At 38.5% G+C, this 22,166-nt stretch overlaps 1 protein-coding gene across 1 annotated transcript in view; it reads right to left on the reverse strand.

Moving 5' to 3' along the window:
- Window positions 1-21,845, reverse strand: part of rnf213a (ring finger protein 213a) — a 48,692-nt gene extending 26,847 nt beyond the window's left edge. Inside the window, exons 1-24 of the mRNA XM_034711067.1 lie at window positions 21,608-21,845; window positions 19,170-19,281; window positions 16,921-17,075; window positions 13,886-14,551; window positions 13,578-13,778; window positions 12,258-12,458; window positions 11,965-12,137; window positions 11,695-11,862; window positions 10,272-10,477; window positions 9,866-10,167; window positions 9,512-9,771; window positions 9,144-9,356; window positions 8,843-9,035; window positions 8,144-8,199; window positions 7,737-7,911; window positions 7,500-7,661; window positions 7,309-7,407; window positions 5,557-5,679; window positions 4,809-4,992; window positions 4,480-4,653; window positions 4,176-4,328; window positions 3,472-4,091; window positions 3,110-3,269; window positions 1,611-1,828 (exon numbers count right to left, since the gene is read on the reverse strand). Of these exons, the coding sequence (XP_034566958.1) occupies window positions 1,611-1,828; window positions 3,110-3,269; window positions 3,472-4,091; window positions 4,176-4,328; window positions 4,480-4,653; window positions 4,809-4,992; window positions 5,557-5,679; window positions 7,309-7,407; window positions 7,500-7,661; window positions 7,737-7,911; window positions 8,144-8,199; window positions 8,843-9,035; window positions 9,144-9,356; window positions 9,512-9,771; window positions 9,866-10,167; window positions 10,272-10,477; window positions 11,695-11,862; window positions 11,965-12,137; window positions 12,258-12,458; window positions 13,578-13,778; window positions 13,886-14,551; window positions 16,921-17,075; window positions 19,170-19,269 (4,962 nt within the window). The 5' untranslated portion in view covers window positions 19,270-19,281; window positions 21,608-21,845. The remainder of the gene's footprint in view (window positions 1-1,610; window positions 1,829-3,109; window positions 3,270-3,471; window positions 4,092-4,175; window positions 4,329-4,479; window positions 4,654-4,808; window positions 4,993-5,556; window positions 5,680-7,308; window positions 7,408-7,499; window positions 7,662-7,736; window positions 7,912-8,143; window positions 8,200-8,842; window positions 9,036-9,143; window positions 9,357-9,511; window positions 9,772-9,865; window positions 10,168-10,271; window positions 10,478-11,694; window positions 11,863-11,964; window positions 12,138-12,257; window positions 12,459-13,577; window positions 13,779-13,885; window positions 14,552-16,920; window positions 17,076-19,169; window positions 19,282-21,607) is intronic.
- Window positions 21,846-22,166: the final 321 nt, after the last annotated feature.

Genomic DNA, 22,166 nt, shown 5'->3' on the forward strand with positions numbered 1-22,166 from the left:
AGTAGTTTTTTCAAAAAATTGTACTTCTGAGAGTATTTGTTTTGCAGAGTACTTTTTACTCCTACTCAAGTATATTTGTGTTAAAAAAAATGTACTTTTACTTCGTTACATTGGGCTGTCCAGTCGCTACTTTTACCGTTCCTTTTTTTCTTCATTTTATTTTGTTTAATACTCAGCCGATCTCTCATGCAGCGCCTTCTGATCCAGAGCTATAAATAGCCTCAACGCTGAATGAACGGAGAAGTAGCTCCGCCCCCTCCTGCACCTACAGCTGGGGAGAGAGGCTGCGTAATACCTGCGTCCCCTTTGGAGGAACATGTTTACCCTGTACCCAACATCCAGACTCTCTCATAACTTCTAAATGACGAGGAGAAACAGTCACATTATGTGCTGCTTACTTTGTCTGTACGGTGGAAATCTTGAGCTTCAACATAGAACAATTAAATCTTAAAAAACATGTCGTGGTGAGTTATCAGTTAGGTAAGCTAAGGATCATACTAGTTAATATTAAATCTTAAAAACATGTCATGGTGAGTTATCAGTTAGGTAAGCTAAGGATCATACTAGTTAATATTAAATCTTAAAAACATGTCATGGTGAGTTATCAGTTAGGTAAGCTAAGGATCATACTAGTTAATATTAAATCTTAAAAAGCATGTTATAGTGAGTTATCAGTTAGGTAAGCTAAGGATCATACTGGTTAATATTAAATCTTAAAAGCATGTTAGAAATGTTGGAAAGTAATCTAAAGTAACTTATAAGAGCAGGAAGGTAGCATGCTAATAAAAACAGCTGCTTCTGAAGCTCAACAGTCACCTCAGAGAGATTCTTCAGGACTGAGTTCAGGCCTTTTTAAACACTTCCAAGTTGTCTTAGCACTTTAAAGTTATGTTTTTAAGTAACATGTACTGAAAATAAGTTTAAAGGTTAAAAAAGAAAGTTTGGAAGGCATAGATATATTTTTTATTGTAATGTTGGAGTATTAATGTTCTGGAGTTCTGATGACATCTCAGACAGTTTTAAGTTCTAGCTTGTTTTAAAAAATGAAAGCGGGTACATTAGTTTGTGCACAGTGCAGCTCCTCTTTCTTTAATGTTTCAAAGTAAACCACACCTAACAGCATTCATTTAGGCATTTTCCTATTTATGTCACTTTATTAAAGGCAGTGTGCACTTCACATTGTTATTAGCATTTCCAATACAGTACAATTTTATATATGATACTACTCACAAGTTACTCACTACTTGAGTAGTTTTTTTTTTAGGTACTTATTTACTCTTACTCAAGTACTTATTTCTATGAGTACTCTTACTTCTACTTGAGTAACATCATTAGAAAGTAACAGTACTTTTACTTGAGTACTGTTTCAGTTTACTCTACCCACCTCTGCACAGTAGTCTGTTTTCATGAGCAACATCTGCTTCTATTACTCTTACAGTTTTAAGATTTCCATGCAGTTAAACCTGCACTGTTATTGTAAAATGGCGCAGCTGAAATTTAGGAAAGCACTGCAGCACACTGTGATGATGGTAAATGATTCATCAAAAGTTTAACTGTGATAGTTGTTCATGAATTAGTGCTTTACTCATTTCAACAAAAGCTTCTCTTACCAGTTTTTTGGGGAGGTTGCAGTCGTTCTCCAAAGCTCTCCAGAGCTTACTGAGCACCGCTTTGAAGACTTGGAAACCAGAATCTGGTTTGAGTTCATACAGCATTGAAGAGTAGCCGAGGACAGCATCATGAAAGCAAGCAACACGATCCACATCCATGTCATTCTCTCCCGCAGAGATGGAGGCCAAGTCAACAAAGACCTTCAGCTCATTGATATCTGTAAATAAATAAACAAACAACCAGATAACAGTTGTTGAAACTGCAGCAGATAACTCTTATATGGCAGGAAAAGAGTATTTCAGGTCAAACTTTGGGCTTTTTCAGCTCTGCTGTTTTCACTGGAGACACAAGTTTACAACAAATATGCAGAACTTCTCTGACCAGAGAGAGTTTCTGGCCAGGATTATATTCAGGTTTATCGAACAAAAAGCTTGAGAAAAAATGTTTGGGCTTAGATTGACTAGTGCTAGTTAATGGATGTTAAAGGATGAATGCATAATAGCACCACAGTGGTTCTTCTGGGACACTATGCACCGGAATTGTCAGCAAACTGATAAAAGAGGCTAAGGAAAATACACACCAATACACAGACTGGTTTGATTAAGCATACTTTCTGAATTAATAAAAACAAATTTATTATAATTGAGATAATATAGCAGAACCTTAAAAGATTATGATTTGGATAAATTAGGAATTAAAACCGCTCTTCTGATGTAACATTTAATAATAATAATAATAATAATAATAATAATAATAATACATTTTATTTAGAAGCGCCTTTCTAAACACTCAAGGTCACTTTACAGAAAGATTAAAACACAATAAATAAAACAACGTGATAAAATAAATAAAAAACAAGCAGAGTGACACCAAGTTAAAATGAGGCAGATCAGTTAGACAGAGAATGCAGTTTGAAACAGATGGGTTTTGAGTTTTGATTTGAAAAGGGGTAGTGAGTCAGTGTTTCGGATGTCTGGTGGGAGTGAGTTCCAGAGTTGGGGAGCAGAGCGACTGAAAGCTCTGCTCCCCATGGTGCTGAGACAGGTAGAGGGCACAGAGAGGTGGAAAACCTGAGGGAGCGAGAGGGGGTGACAATGTGGAGGAGATCGGACAGATACGGGGCGGTGAGGTTGTGAATGGCCTTAAATGTGTACAGGAGGATTTTGAAGGTGATTCTGAGTTTGACTGGGAGCCAGGGAAGCTGCTGGAGGACGGGGGTGATGCGGTGAAAGGAGGGGGTTCTGGTGATGATGCTGGCTGCAGAGTTTTGGACCAGCGGAAGTTTATGGAGGGATTTGTGAGGGACACCAAAGAGGAGTGAGCTACAGTAATCAATTTGGGAGGTGACGAGGCTGTGGACCAGGATAGCAGTAGTTGAGGGGTGAGAGAGGGGCGGAGATGATTGATATGATGGAAATATGCAGACCGGGTTATGTTATTGATGTGAGAGTTGAAAGAAAGTGAACTTTCGAGGATGACACGCAGACTCTTTACTTACCTTCAAGAGCATCTTTTACCCATTTCACAAAGTGTCCTCTGAGACCAAGCTCCTGCAGGCACAGTCTGCGAGTCTCCGTAATGTCCACCAGAACTTTCTTTGCCTGCATCAAGTCATTGTCAATCCGATTGAGCTGCTCGTTCTGAAAGTCTGCACGACTCTGGAGGGGAAAAAACCAAGACACTATTAGTTTGGTTGTATTAACCCATTCTTATCAACGTACTACTACTTTAATCATCCAAACCACTGACTTTTACAGAGGTACTGTGGTCCATACACATGCATGATTTGAATGATGACAGAGTCCATATCATTGATTTACACCCCTGGTTTAATACTTAGTGCAAAGCATGGAAACTTACAGCTTCAGTGAGTGTTTCCATGACCCTGAAGTCCCCTTGAAGGTGAAGTGTCTCTTTGACCTTCATGATGATTTCAGCTGAAGCCACAGCTAGATGAAGCTCGTGAAACTGCTCGATCTGTTGAACCCTGCTGTGGATCCACTGTTTTTCAGTGGATTTATCAACTCTGCACATAATGTCCAGGTCCCGCGCAAGCTCATCGTACTTCCCCTTGTAAGCACTGAAGAGCTGGTCCACCTCCCCAAGCCTTATACTGCCATTCTTCAGACAAGCGTAGATGTCAGTGTAATTGGCAATGCAAGGCCGGAAAATTCCATCATGTATCATCTCCGGTGATGCCATAATGTCGGCTACTTTTTGCTCATCAGGATTGTCTTCTTCCATTTCTTCAGAAGCCACAAGTTTGGCTTGTTTCTCCCAGCACATATTGAATATGTAACTGTCTCTGAAGGTGTGCAGGACCTCAGCCATTTTTCTGATGTCTTCTTCCAGACTGAAGTGGGTAACCACACCCGCCATGGGGGAGGGCATTTGGTCAATTTGATGGACCTCCATGAAACGGTTCAGGGGCATGTTGTCAATGTTGACCTGCTGTCTTTCTTCCATGTCCGCCACATCAACTATGGTTGGAAATGACATGAACATCTATTAAATCAGATGCAGCTGAAATTAGAGAATATAACTGTCATGTAATGACCACATACCTGTCATGTGTTCCTCCAGTTTGTGGCTCATTGTTAAGAGAGTGTCCACAAGCTCCTTCTCATGGTACACAGCTGTCACTTCATCTTGTCTGCACTGTAAAAGCCTCCTCATTTTGCCACTGTCCTTGTATTGTTTTTTGTCAGCAAGGCAATCTGTTTATATTAAATCCCAAACAAACCCATACACACAATGTTTCTATTAGTCCAGTGTATTTTTTTGTAACAGACATGCATGTTCCAGGGGCAATTAATCCCAAAATGTGTCACAAATTTCTTGATTTGAAGCCAATAAAACCGTTATTACCAATTTTCAACAGATCCAAGTAGGCATTGCTCCGCTCCAGGATGATATTGAGCATGCTGATCTTGATGTCTCCATGGACCAGTTTATCGTTCATGGCAGTAAAGGCTGATACAGCCATGGCAATTCTGTCCATGGCCTCCTGTGAGAGCTTCTCAATGAGGTTTTCACCCGCACCTACAATCACAAATCATTACACCTGCAGGTTACTTCAGCGATCATTAAGCTTTACTCGTGATTGGAGATTCTGGTAAGATTTCACTCAATTTTTCTGGAATGTTTTGCCCATTATAAATATACAGTTTGTAAATGGTTTTGTACTGGAAAAATACCATGTAGTTGGAAAATGTTTTTGGCGGCTGTCCAAGAGAGGAGGTGTTGAAGGACCACTTCTCCATCTTCCTGATTATTTCCCTGACAGTCCTTTGGCCAGGATTTTTCGATGATTGTGGAGATGAGTTTCCCAAACTTCCAACTTATCTTGAACCTCTCAAACAGTTTCCCTTCAGACTTGGTCTGTTTGTGAAGAAAAAATTATCCATTAACATCACTGTGCATCTTTAAGGAGCCCCTTTCACACATACACTGCACCCTGGAAATGTCCCCACCCTGTTATGATAGGGTGCATGTGTGAATGCAAGGGGCCAAACTTGTTCACCCTGACTCTATGCTTACTTTTAACCTGCCCTCCCATTGTAAATTGAGAGAATATTCTCAACTCTTTAGTTTATAATTTGGAAACATGCTCAGATATGTTGTTGTTTAAACGACACAGACACCATTGTAGAAGACTTTTCCTCTTAGGAAGGACTGCTCTACCTAGTTTCCTACAATCTCCTGCTGTGAGGTACATGAGTGAAAGGCAATTTTGAAAAATATAAGGCCCTTAATGTCCAAAAATTATGTGAAAGTGACTAATGGTACAAAGAAGCAAAGAAAACTGAGACAAAGCACTGACATTTTTTTTCAGGGATGAAATTTGTAATTCACAAAGTTTTGTCAATAGAATAAACTGTTTTTTTTTCATTGTGGCTTGAATTATAAACTATGCTGTTATTTTCTTCTAGAATGTTTTCATACCTGACACAAAGATGTAACAGCGTCCAGAGCACACCTCTCAATGCTTGAAGCAATATGTGGCTGTGATTTACTGAGGTCCTCGATCTTTGTGCAGTAGAATTCGATTTGATCCACAGCAGATTCCTAAAAACACAAAAGTTTGTAAAACATTTCTTGTACTGTATATATATCAAAACTACATGAATCTGATGGATACAGTTGAGGCCAAAATGATTACCCCCCCTTGTGAAATCAGATAAAACCCTTGATTTCTCCATAGAAATTACCATTAACAAGTTTTTGAAGTTTATTCGTTTCCAAAATAACAAGACAAATTGTTCACTAAGTTTGATTAGGACGTTTTATTGATGCAATGAGTTGAAACAACAAAAGGTAAGACACTGCAAAATTATTAGCCCCCTGGCCATAAGTAGTCAATAGTGCACCCTTTCTGAGCCACAACTGACAGCAACATATTAGAGTAGTTCTTTACAAGGTTGGCACATGTCTCTTGAGAGATTTTGGCCCGTTCCTCCAATGCAAATTGTTCAATCTGGTCCAAAGTGAAGGGTTTCTGAGCATGGACATTCCCTTAAAGCACCCACCACAGATTCTCAACAGAATTGAGATCTGGGCTGTGTGTGGGCCACTCCAGGACCTTGGTTTTGGTGTCCTTTAAGAACTGTTGGACCAATTTTGATGTATGCTTCGGGTCATTGTCTTGTTTGAAGACCCAACGCCGACCTAAGTCTTGACTAAGAACAGAGTTCTTCATATTATCCCTCAAAATGTCATCATAACTTTCTTTTTTATGATGCCATGCACCCAAACAAGGTTCCTTGTGCCTGAGGCTGCAAAACAGCCCCACAGTACAATGCTCCCACCACCATGTTTAACTATGAGAACGGTGTTCTTAGGGTTGAAGGCCTCTACCTTTTCTCACCAAACATAATTAACATCTATGTGCCCAGTTCCATCAGACCAAACCTCAGTCTGGCTCTGATTTGCTGCTCTTTGAGTAAAGGGGTTATTCTGGGTTGATGGCCCTGAAGCCCACCACGATGAAGATCCCTCACAACTGTGCTCCTTCTAACATCAACTCCAGAAGAGGTCAGATCAGCAACAATCATCTTGGCTGATGTCCGGGGCCTCTTGCTGACCTCTTCAGCTATTTTCCTCCCCAGAGTTCTTGAAATCTTGCACTTTCTACCACGCATAGGTTTGTTTCTAACAGAGTTTGATTCCTTGTACTTTGCAATGATGCAACATACAGCTGTTCTAGACACTGTAAAATACTTGGAAATTACACTATAGCCTTCCCCCTTATTATGAGCCTCCACTATCTTCTTTCTGAGCTCAAGACTGATTTCCTTTGTCTTTGGCATGGTGAGTAAAAGTAGTCCCTCTCAATAATGTGTTCAAGTGCCCTGTTTGGAGACCCTTAAGTAAAGCTCAATGCTGATTGAATGCTCAGGTGTTGTTAGGAAGCCAGCTGACTGCACAGGTGTGTTTTGAAAACAAAAATTCACATGGGGGCTAATATTCTTGAACATCCCATTTTTACTATATTTGATATAAAGCAACCAAAAAAAAGATTCTACATTCAAAAATCTACCAAAAGCTATTAAATAGCACTGGTGAATTTGGATCATATCAAATTGTATTATTGATGCAAACATTGGGCAGAATTTAAGTAAAATCTTCCATAATTCCTGGGGGGCTAATCATTTTGGCCTCAACTGTAAGTGATAATGGAAGAGATACACCACATACCTGTTTGTACTTGCCCTCAAAATCCATTGTGAACGTCTGTCTCCATTCTCTTGTGCAGTCTTTGTCTCTGAAGTTGATGGAGATTATGTTGTTCCACATCTGTTAAAAGAAAACATTGTTAGGTGAATTGTTAGGAACCACTTCTACATTTTGTGTGTTACTTCAAAAATATAACAAAACTCCTTCCTTACTTCAATCTCCGCTGTAGCCTCAACTTGGTACAGGGATGTCAGACCACTGTTGAGCAAATGCTTCCTGAAGGACCAACTCATCCAGTCTCTTAAAATGACCATGGCATGAGACATCACCACGTCTTTTGCATATTTCTGCTCCTTTTCCCCTTCCTCTGACTCCTAAAAGGAATGTTTTTAATTTCCATTTCTCAATCCAGTCTGACATGCACACAGCATAGGATTCTCTTCACATACCTGTTGCATGTTGTTGTAGACAAAGTCGGACACCGATGCGACCAGATGCATACAAGCCACAGGGATATTAACCCCAGGCTGGCTTAAGGATACCAGTCTGACACCTTTGCAGAGCTTATCCAACAGTCTTACTGCTGCCACCAGACACGACCTCCTATAGTCCACGCTGACAGCACTAAGAAATCAACAAGAATAGAGTCAAGCATCACTTTTAATAGACATGGACTCTTCTATCAAAATGTCATGTTTTAACCACAATATGGCCATTAAAGATGGAGTAAACAAAAACAGTTGTTTTTAAATATGAGTCAGTACAAAATTAATTTAACAAACAGAAATGGACTGTCAGCAGACTTTACATTTAGATTTGTTAATGATACATTTGCTAAAATTATGAAGCAAATTACCTGTATTTTTCTTGAATGAGGTGCTCTTGGACATGTGAGAGGATGTCAGACACTGTCTGTGAAAAATAAATAAAAAACTATAAATATACTCTAATTATGCACATATATTTACTACAAGGCATGTAATAATTGATTCCATACATAGAAATGTTTGATAGCAATGGCATGTTATATCTTGATAGCAGAATGTTATTGATGAACAGCCCATTACTAGGGATGCAGCATTAATCACAGAATGGGAGACTAATTTTAATCATATCAATACACAGAAAGAAGTCCGGTTAATTTGACGTCTGTTTGTTTACAGTGGAAAAACCAAGAACAGAGATGGAAACGGAAGAAAAAGCAAGAGCAACTTAAGACACAGAAACTAGAGACTAATAAAAGAGGATAGTTCATGAAGTACTTAACAGAACACAGTAAGCAAAACAGTAGTGTTCATGGAAAGGAAAGTCATACTGTAGATCAACAGTGAGAAGGCAGAAACAATAAATCTGGTGTGGCACTGACTGATCAGTTTAATATGAGTGAGCATAGTTGACATTTACTAAGGATGCAGCTTGAACTATGAGTGAAACAGACTAAACCAACAGGAGAAATATCAGTATTTTTAAATCAATAAAATCACATCCAAATGAATATATTATGTTGATTTGGTGTGATACTTTTATATGTTTTGAACTAGTGCCTCCACTTCACCTGGAAGCTACTGTAGGAAATTTCCTGAGGAGCTTTGTTAATGAAAATATTAAGCACATCCAGAAGCTCAGCGTTGATGTGTGTGAGGCATTCTTTCAGGTCATCAAAGGGCATCAGGTACAGGCAGGATCGCACTAAAAGTGCATCGACCTTCATCAGGTGACTGTGGTTCTTCATCAAATTGATCAGTGCCCTGAAAGCACAAGAGAAAGTTCATATGTGCAACATCCACCTGTCTCCAGACAAATGCACTGGAGGATGTTTTGCAGGCTGTACTTAATCAAAGGTAGAGGATTCTTACTTCCTGTTTTGACTGTTCATGTAGGTTGAGCTATATATTTCAAGACCCTGTAAGCCTGCCCAGGATAAGCCATTCTTTGAGTTTCCAGAGTTTGGTGCTTCAAAGGGCTTTGAGTTGCCTTTTAGGAGGTGCAGGAGTGGCAGGACCAGAATCCATCGTGGCATTCCTACATTTCTTACAGCTTTTATCAATGACACCAAGTTTTCTGCCAGACTACAACAAACAGACTTTTATTAGCATGTCAGCTGAGAAATAATGTTTGAAGTGAATTTTAACATTGGGTTATTACTCCTTAGTAAGTTAATTATGACATTCATTGTTATTTTTTATGCTCATCATTATGGATAAGTGAAAAGATTGACACTTACTTTTTGAGAAAGGGAATGTCCTGGGAGAAATCTTCCCAGTATCGAAGGAAATCCTCTTTGTGCATGTTTGGCAGGCACAGTGCAGTGCAGAGCCCATGTAGTTCAGCATCTTTTAGTCTGATATCATACTGTGTGTGCACACAGAGCATGATCACAGCAGCCCTCATGGGATCCTGCATGTAGAGCATTTTCTGATCTCCTTCCTTAGACACCTGAGGAATCACGTTTTCCAGCATGAAGTCCTTCAGCATCTCTCTCACCTGGGAGATAAGAGGTTATATACCATTACTGTACCTGCATTTACCAGACACATTGTAATGATATCAAGTAAAAATGTAACAGTTAAAAAATTACTTCATCTTTTCCAAAGTCCAAGGATAACCATCTTTTTTGTCTGTCTTCGTACACAAAAGGCTCACTATAAACCTGAAAGAACTGATTGAGCTGGATCAGGAAACTTTTCAGATTGGCAACAGTCCAGCTCCTAAGAAGATCAAATATGGTCTCTAGCATTATCTTCCCAGCAATTTTCCTCCCCTGAATCAGATCCTTCTTTTGGTCACGCCAGATGGTGTCTTTTATGGTATCTGTCAAACGTTTGAGCATGTTTTTTGATGGCTCAACACAGACTATGTCATCATACTGATGCCAGTCCCCTTTGTGAAAAGGAAAAAAAGATACATTTTATAATTAAAATCATTATCAGATTGAAGTATTCACGTGATTTTAACAAGCAAATAGATGCAAAGGTTGCATTTACCTTCTTCATTGAGCAGATGGGATTTCACAAACAAACACCTGTTGACAGTTTGCTGTGTAGAATCCAGTTTGTATATGAACTCATACTCATATTTGCCCTTTTTATTCTTGTAGACAACATATTTGTACGGTATCGACACTGCCACAGCATCAGACTTTTTTGTTGTCAGACTGCCCTCAACCAGGAACCCATGCTCTCCAAGATCACTGTGTGAAAAGGAGAAGAAATTCAAATCCATAATGTACTACAATAGTGACTTCTCTTTGATTTCTAGGGCAGGGAATAAAACATCAGGGCCTAACACAAACCACAAACAAAGCAAAAAACTTGAGGCTACCGTATTCACACAATGCCAATTTTTCTGACATCACTCAGGGTGAAAAGCTCAAACTCTGTCATAATGTCATATTGCCATGTTTTAGGTTGAGACTTAAAAATATAGCTAATCATACAAACTGTAACAATTTTAGTGAAAGAAAATTGAAAGAGAATTGCTGTTGGTACATCTGGTAATATCTTACGTCAAAACAAATATTTTATGACCCATTAGCTACAGTAAAAGCTAACACTGGACAAACCATAAAATTTGTGTAATACAATTTTTCCTGATACCACTGTTGGCTAAAGGCTAATTTATACTTCTATATTGAATCAACGGCGTAGCCTACGCCGGGGGACCACGTAGCTCCCGTACCTGCGCAGAGGCCTACACACGTAGCTGACGTGCACCTCCTTGAAAATGTAACTAGGATTGACGTGGGCCACAAGCTCTGTGATTGGTCCGCTCAGCGGCATTGTGTTTCCTGCATTTACAGGACTTCCGGTTTAATATAAACTGACTGGTTATCAAATATGGCCTAAAGTCCTTTCAGAATTTCACCATCCATTGTCATTCCAGTTACTTTTGAATAAGAAAGTTGTGAAATAATAATTGTCAGATAACCTTATTTTGAAGAACTTACAACTTGAAATTAAGTAGTAATTATACAAGCATTTGAGCTTCAGCAGCATGATGTCAGAGGAAATTAGCTACCATGCACCATAAAGTGGATTTTACAGTTTACTGAATATACAATTTGCAGAGCATAAAAACCTAAATGAAAGTAACCTTGCAATAAAGGGCTGCAAACAATATTTTCCATGACTCATTATTTCACGACTAACTCATTGATTGTTTCGTATTTAATAAAGTAATGAAAAAAGCTCATCGCAATTTCTTAGAGCCCAGAGAGACATCTTTACGTTGCTTGTTCCAAATCAACTGACGTGAGGACTGAATTAGCTGGGTACCTTCACAAGACAGTAGAAGGTAACAAGCAGAGCAAGATTTCTTTTAATTAGATTTTCAAAATATTTTTTATTTCATGTATTAATGTTTGGTATGTCTAAATTTGCTGGACATCTACACTCTACTGCTATATACCTGGTTGCACAAAGCTCAACTGCATTATCTTCCCATGTCCCAATGCGAGACCCAGCTCTGATGAAGACCCGGTCTTCTTTTGGATCAAATTTGAAATCCTTTGAAAGGACAGCATGGAAGTAGATTGTGAGCCTCTCAGACGCAGCAACAGTCTTGCTCCTGGTTAGCCTAAAACAAAACATAAAAGAGACAAATACATATATATAAAGCAAATAAAAAATACACGAGCAGACAGATTTGTCAGAAACAAATGTTGGAGAACATCATCACCTTTTAGGAGGGGGGGCAGCAGTGGTGTTAGATTCTGTGTTGCCCTTGCTGTCACCTTTACTTTCTTTGTCTTCATCCATGGATTGTGCTGTGGTTGAGTCTCCCCTGCTCCCTGACTTTTGAACAGCCATGTCAGTCTCTTCAGGGTCCACACTTGAACCTGCACTGTCAGCCTGTCAAAGTATAATTTAATGCTTTTGTGATAAATGCACCTAAAAGTAATATCAATGAATCAAATGCAGTTTCCTGTAAGTCAATAATGATTCCTACATGTAACATTCAGTGATCTTTACCTTTGACTGGGAACCAGGTCCAGAGATCTTCTGTTGTCCACCTGCTGCAGAGGGCTTCTGTTTCTGCTCCTGCTGACTCTTCCCCTTCTGTTTACTCTGTCCTGTCTGTTTAGAGCTTGTCTCCATCTCTCCCTCACTTCCAGACTGCTGAACAACCATGGCAGTCTCTTCAGGGTCCACATTTGCTCCTGCTCCATCAGCCTGTCAAAGTTTTAATTAAAGCTGGGGTTGGTAGTCTCGGAAAACTAGCATGAATTTGAATGTAGCATTTCCTCATGACTCCGTCTAACCCCTCCCCCCCTTCCCCTTCCTCCAAAACGAGCGTCGCTGACTTGCGACCATATGACCGTGACTGATTCAAAACCGGTCCTCACCATAACATTATCATAGTGAAAGTTAAAAACACAAACAAACATGGCTATTGTTAGTACTCACAACTGTCATGCTAGCATTATCCAGTGGTACTGGTGACACGATATCAGGAGAAAAGTTATAATACATATAATAGTGTAACAGCTCTACTGTATGTTAAACGTGTTCAGTGTAGATGTTCTTAATTCCTACAGTGTTGATAGTCATGAAGGCATCAGTAGAGGTGTAGAGTGTGCGAGTGGGAGAGAGGAGAGACGAGGAGAAGTTTTTCATTCATTCAAACATTGATTGTTGCTTTGTTGATTGGCGTGATCACGGCCTACAGTGACCGGTTACTAAAACTCAACGTGTTCACGAATCGGCTCGTCATCCCTACAGCTTCCGGACGCACGCTACAATACATATACATTTTCTGTAGGACTTACTAAATGTTATTAATTCTTTTGCTTGTCAGAGCCCCCGTGGTGAAAGCTTTTTAGACTCTGATCCGGACTACAGTCCTGAGCAAAACACCTCATCGGGTCAGAGGGGACAGGCCCGAGGTAGAGCGAGAGGGGCAGTTAGTAGAGTCAGGGGAAGCAGAGGCAGGAGACGGGGACTCGGAGGAGTGCACGTCGGGGAAATGTACGCACAGGAGGCGGGCAGAATGGCAGGACGGTATTTGAATGGTTTAAAATTTTGGTACCCAAAAAACGGTGATTGGTTGGTGTTTTCCCAGGTTTACTCCGGCTGTAGATAGCAGCTTTTCTTCGCTCTTTTTTAAGAACACATTATGTATTGATTGCCATCAGGACATAAAGATCATTTTAACCAGTATAACAATAAGTGTATCTAAATCTGACTACCAACCCCAGCTTTAAGATGTATGTGAAAACTCTGTCTAAAAATAATCAAAACAAATGACATGCAGGCTTCTTTCAATACCATGTAACTTACAATAAACTTTACCTTTGACTGTGATTGAGGTCCAAAGACCATCTGTTGTCCAGATACAGCAGTGGGCTTTGGTTTCTGCTCCTGCTGACTCTTCCCCTTCTGTTTACTCTGTTCTGTCTGTTTAGGGCTCGTCTCCATCGCTCCCCCTCTCCCAGACTGCTGAACAACCATGGCAGTCTCATCAGGGTCCACATTGGAACCTGCTCTGTCAGCCTGTCAAAATATCAATTAAGATGTATGTGAAAACTCCACCTACAAATAATGTAATTGAATGAAATGCAGGCTTCTTTCAATAATGTGTAACTTACAGTAAACTTTACCTTTGACTGGGAACCAGGTCCCAAGATCTTCTGTTGTCCAGCTGGTTCAGTGGGTTTCTGTTTCTGCTCCTGACTCTTTCCTTTCTGTTTGCCTGGTACTGTCTGTTTCGGGCTCTTCTCCATGTTGGCGTTCTGGTCCAGTGTAGGTTGTGTAGTGTCTTTTTTGTTCTTAGAGTTTTTTCTGTCCGTTTTTTTATCTTTGGAGTCGGTGGTCTTTTTCACTTTGTCTGCGTCTGACTGAGACATCCCTGTCACCATATTGCCATCCCTCAAGGGAGGTCGTTGGGTTGGAGTGTCTGAGTTCAGACTCTGATCCCGAGTTGATTTACCTGGAGCTTCCTCAGATTGGGTCATAGCTGCTGCCTCTTCCTTCTCAGCAGTTGGTCCACTTTGAATGACTTGTTTGTCTTCAAGTGGTGCAGCAGGAGTGTTGGCCACTATGGAACTGGGCTGGCTCTCTAGTGAGGAGGGGTCCTCATGGAGTGACTCAGGTGTTTCATCCATAATATTTTCTGAGCTTTCGCTGTCTGAGGAGTCTCCTCCACCCTTCATCTTTGCTCCCTGGTTTTCTCCCTCAGATACATGGGACATCTCAGATAAGCTTTGATCTTGCTCTGATGAAGAGGTGCCATCTTTCTTTTTTTTGTTCCGCTTTCTTTTTTTTTTCTACGAGAAGATAAAAAAGGTGGTCAATTTCACAAACTGCTCTTCTGAACTATGAACGAAAATAGAGATTTTTACAGTTTACCGAATATATAAAATTTGCAAAGCATAAAAACTTAAGTGAAAGTAACCTTGCAATAAGGGCTGCAAACAATATTTTCCATGACTCATTATTTTCACGACTAACTCATTGATTGTTTCGTCTTTAATAAAGTTAGGAAAAATGCTCATCGCAATTTCTTAGAGCCCAGAGAGACATCTTTATTTTGCTTCTTTTGTCAAACCAAACATAAAAAACCCAAAGACTTTAATTTACCAAAGGACAAGGAGTCACATGACGAAATGCCCTTGGGCAAGACTCTGAACCACAAAGTGCTCCCAGTGACATAGCCAGCGGCATGTGAATTTGTATAAATGGGATTTGTTAATATCACCTTATAAGTAGTCCATATAATATTTATCAACTCCATATGTAGTTTTAAGTTTTCTTTAGAATTTTTTATTTTATTGTAAATTTCCTTTTTTTCTGGAGGAAAAAAAAGAATATGGTGTATAACGAATGTTTGCTGCATAGCACAAAGAACATGGAACATCTAAGCATAGACTGTATAATAAATGGACGTAGTATCTGTGACGTCACCCATCTGTTTCTGAAACGCTGTTTTGAAGCCAATCGTAAGCGGGAGCCATATTGGAAATGTTGATGTTGAACTAGGGATGTAACGATACACTCAACCCATGATTCGATTTGAATCCCGTTTTTTGGTTCACAGTACAATTCACTCACGATTCTCTAACGATTTCAAGAAAAGTGGATTGAACTCAAAATTCAAATAACTATTATTTCATATCAATTCTCACATATGGACAGTTGCAATATATATTTTTTCTCTTATATTTCTTTGTAAAAAAAGCAATCCTTTTTCATTTTTAAGGTATGTTGTAACTCAAATAAAACCACTGCACACTTTTTTTTCAGCACCTTGCAAAAAACTAAAATCACCACACAAAAATAACTTGTTGGAAAATTTCAGAACAATTGTAGAGAAATGGAAAGTGAACAATTCCCAAATGAAAGTATTAAATATTAAAACAAATAAGGTAAATATCTTTAAACTAGGGATGTACATTTCAAGTATTTTCCGTGATCGATCTTTGGAAATGTTTAAGATCAATTATCAGTTAATCATTAAAAAACTCAAAATAATGCCAAATGCATTTTTTCCCCTAAATCAAATTTTCCTTCACGACAGTGTATATTACTGACGGTATTAAACAGCTATGGATCGTGTGGAGGTTTTCAAAATGATAACATGCCGAATATCAACGTGAGGAGCAGGCTTATAAATAATCTCTGTGGACGCATGTTCATAGAGTGAAGGCTCAGACTTCAACATGTGGATTTACTGCAACAGGACAACTGAACAGAATCATATTTTGGACTCTCAGTGTCCAGTTTTCTCGTTCTTATTGAGAAAATTAAGCATTTCATTGCAGTCAGATGTCAGCCGGTAGCGCAACCGGGTCAGAATCAGTCCAGCAGTGGAGAAACAAAACGCTCGTGGAGACCTGTCACTCAGCTGAAGCCCCCATCTGAGCGTCTCCGCTGTGTGCAGTCAGCTGATTCTGAAACATGCTTTAAACTTAAAACACCTCCACTCAGCGAGTGATGGGAGAGCAGCGCAAGAGACTTAATGATGTGGAACAAGCGGAGTGAAATGCAAATAGCGCCTTCAACTGTTAAAAAATAATATCCCGATACAAATTTTGTTGAATGTATTTTTATCCACCCTTATTTGTCTCAATTTTTTACCGATTTGTGATATATATCCTTACATCCCTATGTTGAACTCAACCTAACTTCTGTCGAGCTAGTGTGAGGTAAAGAGGCGGGCTTTGCACCTCCTCACATACAGCTACAGTGTTCCCACTCTTCAGTCAAGTCATCTGTGCCCCTCATAATGGAAAACTTGTCACTTTAATATCTTTGAAATTGCTGCATTATGACAAAAAATTAACCCCCCGTGCCGATCAAGAAATTAGCTATTCAGACTAAACTCATTTTTTATACCAAGCTCTAAAGAAGTTTAGAATGGATGTGTATGTGGTTTCCAGTACTTCTGGAGCCAGCAGATGTGTCCTTTCATTTAGGCATCCACGCACTAAATTCTCTTTCAAGCTGCAGGTCTGACCATGACAAGCAGTCTACAATCTGCACTGTGCAGCAATGGCAAAGTGAAACAGAAATGAAATGTGGCTTCTGAGAAATGAGAGATCAATCACCATAAAGACATTATAAACAGATGTAAGAGCACCTTAAACGTCTGTGAAGTTCCCCAAAAGTGAGGCACTACGATGACAGTAACACTCACCCTTTTCTTTGGGTTGGAGATGCTCTCATCATTTGGTCGTTTTGGGGATCTATTGGCATATTTTCCCTCATCAGGTGAGGCTGTGTTCCGTCTTGCTGATTCCTCAGCTGTACCTTCAGAGTGTGCTACCAAGGATCTGGGCTGATCACCTGTATCTTGATTGAAAATCAGGTAAACAAAAGTTCAGGCTTCCCTCATCTAGCAGCAAGATAGAGGACCTGTGTTAAAATGCAAATCTTGTGCACACAAGGGAGTCATCTTCTTTTCACACACAAAAGTAAATTGTCTTTCAAACTATTTTTATTTTGTGTACATGAGGTATTACCTTATCTTTTGTGCACAGATTTAAAAATCTTGTTCAGCAATAGATTTAACTATCATGTGTTGGTAACATGCTGTGGACAATTATTATCTAGTTCAAAATGTATTAAAAAAATATAATTTCTTGAAAAAACGACAGGTTGGATATCAACTTGTCTCAGTCTGAAAATACTGAAGAGTTGTCTTTCTTCACAACTTTTATATTATCCTTAAGTCTGCCTTAGAATCGTGCCATCTGTTTGCCCTTTATTCAGCCTTGACCCCTCTCCCTTTTTCCTGTCATACTCTAGGATTATAGAATTTAAATGTAGGAAAATCTAGCTCATATATAGGGCTAGTTGCAGAAGACTGTTTAAAACAAGATATCACTATGTGACATTTTTCAGGGATGTGCTCTTTGAATACATCTAATTTTTAACTCTATTACTAACTATTTAAATCAAGATTTAGTCCATTGGTGTTCTTTAATTCTAACAGATCATGGTTCAATGAGGATAACTCACTTGTTTTTCATGAAATTCATGTTAAGACTTTTTTTAATGTACATTGAAAAGCCCTAAATATAAAAACAATAGTTTTACATGACTTAGATTTTTGTTTATTTTATTTTACATTTTAATTATTTTTTTTATGAAGTGATGTTGATAAATGAACACGACACCTCTTTGGTCACATGCTGCCCAGATTTTTATGCTGCATTTAGCTGGTTTGGAAGGCATATATTGCCTAAAATAGACTTTAAAAAGGGTCAATTTGACCCGCAACATAACAGGAGGGTTAATTTCAATTCTCTTTCTGTCTGCCAAAGTGTGAACACTTCATGCAGTGATGCTGCCACCCTCAGGTAAGAGACCCACATTTTAAAATATCATCATTTTCATAGAAGGGACTTAGTAATTGTATTGTTATGTGATGTAAGCACATGAAATGACAGCTTACAGAATTGTTGACCTCATATCACTTGAAAAATTGCATTCTGGGTGATTATTAATCAGGTATGATACATTATTAGCAGCGGTGGACAGTAGCAGAGTAAATTTACTTGAGTACTGTACTATCCCTTTTTTTTCGGGATAATTATTTCTTTTACTCCACTACATTTAGAAGACAATTATTGTACTTTTTGCTCCACTACATTTATATCAGTGCTCTAGTTACTCACTACTTTAGCTCTGACGTCAGCTCATGAATTTCCTTCTCTTTTCTGAAATCTGATCCCTAAAACAGTAAAATGTGTTTATGTAGTTCTGTTTGTCTCAGTGGTTTAGTCATACCTGTATATCATGCGTCTCCACGGTTGAACGTGGAACAAACACAGAGCAAATTTCACTCAGATCAGGCAGTTCATTTGAGGTGGTAATGATGGCTATAATTCTCCACCTGAGCACCCACGGCCATATCTTCAGCTCGTGTTAGAAGTTTTTGAAATGAAGAATGATACATGTTGTTTGAAATGTTCTCCCTGTTTCCCACTCTGTACAAACATACACAAATTCACAGTCCAACCTGAGAACGTGTGTTGAGCTACAGTACGTAACATTTGTTTCATTCCAGATTAACATTTCAAACTAAGTTGTCTGTGTAGTAACTTAGTTGCTGTTTGTATTCCATGGTATAGTTTTTAGAGATTTCAAGTAATGGTTTCTAGATAAACGTTATGTAACCAAATGAGCTCCTGTATGTATTCTTGAATGCATTTATGCTTTGTGAAAATACAACATTTAGAGATTGTTTAAGAAGAACATTGAATACTTAAGTATTTTTAAAAGCAAGTACTTCAGTACTTTAACTCGAGTAATAATCTGACAGAGCAACTTTCACTTGTATTGGAGTTATATTTGACATGGTAGTATCTATACTTTGACTTAAGTAATGAGGCTGTGTATTTTGTCCACCACTGATTATTAGTCATTTTTTAATCCACTTACCTTGTGCGTTTGCTGGTGGGGCAGACAGCTTCCGGCCACATTCACTACAGAACTTGGCGTTCTCCTCTAAAAGGTTGTGACCACAACCAGGGCACTTCATCTTCAGTGATCTCTGTAATTAAAGGAATAATATAAGTTAAAAGTATCACGAGATCATACCATGCTGCAGATTCCTTTCACTTTCAATTCTGCCCTTTGAGGCCTCATGAGACAGTGTTCAGCTCAGCAAAATAAGCGCCCAGGGCAGACTGTTTGTGTCATGAGGACTTTGAGCGGTTTTACCTCACACAATGTCAGATAAACATTGTTGTTAGAGACTGTAATGGAAATCGCAGTAACACTGACATGCTCACCCACCTTCAGTCGAGGGGACAAAACTCAATTTAGTCAAAGACTAGAATGAAAATGTGAGGGCTCACTGCGGATTAGATCACCGGAATTTCCCCGAAAAAAAAACAACCTTAAAACTTGCCTGATTATTTTTAAGGTATCTAAAAGACTAAACAATACTTTATAACTTACAGACATACCATAATGACGGGACACAAGGCTCAACGGTTCATTTTACAGGGTTAGTAAAAAACTCAGGTGTTTTTAAAAAGTTGAATTTGAGTGAAAGTGTACAGTTAAACAGAGCTGCAGTGAAATACGTATAAAGATATTCTACATGTGAAGATTTACATAATATTTTAAAAGATACCTAAATCCATGCCCTAAACGAATAAACCCGTTGAAGAGACATTGTAAAAGAAACACAACGAAAGTCAAAAACACGTTTTTAAAATTTTCAGGGGGATTTTGTAAGAGTTGCAAAAGAAGAGAAAGATAATTAATATTCCGTATATCATGGGTTCCCAAACTTTTCAGCCCACGACCCCCAAAATATATGTGCCAAAGACTCGTGACCCCCACTATCCCTCAGAGTGATTTAATGTGGCTTCATTTAGCTGGTCTGAAAATGAGCCAACCTATATGAGCATGCGGATGTGTTTCCTGTGCCTTTATGAATTAACCTACTGCTACCGATGCTTTTGATAATTAACTGTTCACTAAACCTAAACTTAGGAGTCATCTGACAAAAATAAAGGCAGAAAACTCATTACATTTCTATTTTCAAGGTTTTATTTCAAGGTTAGCTACTATTTTTGTTGATATTTTTAACTATAATGGGTAAAATAAACTATTTTAAGATAACTTTTGTCATTCAACTTTTTTATTGCATTGTTTCAGTATTTCTTTGTTCACCACACGTTAACAAATTATATAAAAATAACACAACCAACAAAGAGAAGAAAAAATATATACATACAATTAATACAAAAATAAAAATAATAACAATAAAATAATAATAATAATAATAAAGAAATAATAATAATGAACAGTACAAACACAAAGGAAGATAAATATGGAAGAGGATTATTGCGATTGAAAAAAAATTAAGGTAAATTTTTTTATAATTATTAATATTTTGAGAAAAGTCAGAATTCTGACTTCTTTCTCAGACTTGTGACTTTTTTCCCAGAATTGACTTTTTTCCCAGAATTCTGACTTAAATCAAATATATAATAATTCTAAAAAAATTTGACCTTAATTTTTTTTTTCAGTGGCCCAAACCTCTTCTGTAGATAAATATTAGAAAACAAGGTAAATTAAAAAAAGTATAATAATAATTACAATAATAATAAGACATATTTTTAGATAACTTTTTTTAAAGAAAACATTCTGGAAGACATCTCATGACCCCCCATTTATGTCTCGCGACCCCCCAGGGCGTCTCGACCTTTTATATACAGTCTATGGTCTCGACACTTGGGGAACCCCTGCCGAAAATGATACAACTCATTTTCTTATTCTTATTTTATACAGTGTATGATTCTTATACGGAGTGATTCCTCTCACTTTGTAAGATCTTTGGCTGTGCAATTCAGCCAATCACAAAAGCCTTCCAAAACTACGTATTTAGTCACTTCCCGTTTCGTTTCCAAAACATATGCAATGTTTACCAACAAAATATGTTGTATCCGTCTTTATAATAAATAACACTGTGCACGACATAGTAATTAAATTCAGGGACAGCTCTCATGTATTCAAAAGAAGTGTCTTTGCGACTCCTCAGCAGCGAGCTAGCTAGCTGACTAGCCTCCCAGCTGCAGTGTACTGAGCTGCATGTGATAAATATGCTAACGTGCTCTGGGTCAGTTTGCCCCTTGCTCCCTTTCCAGAAACAGTGACATGAGATATTCATGTGCAAGGCTGACTGTCAACCAAGTTTCATGGCATTGAAACGCACATTACACATAAAGTGACAGCGAGGTATGTAAGCTAACTCACTAGCTAATAAACAGGATGAGTTCAATAAGTTTGTCTCTCTCCGACGTTTTACCTTCAGCTTCTGACAACACATTTAAACACGTTTTATTGCACCGATAATCACTTACCTGAGCTGACTGTCTAGCGACTTTCTGATCTGTTTAGCAGAATGCAGAGCGCAGAAGTCATGTCTGGTGGACCTGCCATGTACCAGTACAGTCACTTCTAGACCTGCTGACTCCTCGATCATTTCCGCATGTCTTACAAAGTTTCGTTTTGTCAGAAATGGGCGTAAACCAACAAAATTAGGTTTCTTAATGACTAATAATGGAATTGTTTTCTTGGCTTTGGACGGTGACAGCGCGGGTTGCACAGGTGAGAACAGTAATTAGGACACCAAGCACTCCCTCTAATGACCACTTTTATAACTCATTCGTATCTACTTGTATAGCCCACATAAAGTCACTTGAATGTTTAGTTATGTGGAAAGTTACATTGCACATAAATCTAGGTTCCAACTCATTTAAATACATACAAGTTAACTGAAGGGCTGGTTTTTTATTGGCAATTCCATTTCTTTATGTGGTTATAAATGCATCCAAATGTTATAAAGATAACAAATACATAGGCTACCCAAGGAAAACCTAGTAGGCCTATTATAAGGATGAATTAAAAGAGAGATGGGCT

Source organism: Notolabrus celidotus, chromosome 20 (genome assembly GCF_009762535.1).
Source record: "Notolabrus celidotus isolate fNotCel1 chromosome 20, fNotCel1.pri, whole genome shotgun sequence".
Taxonomy (NCBI): Eukaryota; Metazoa; Chordata; class Actinopteri; order Labriformes; family Labridae; genus Notolabrus; species Notolabrus celidotus.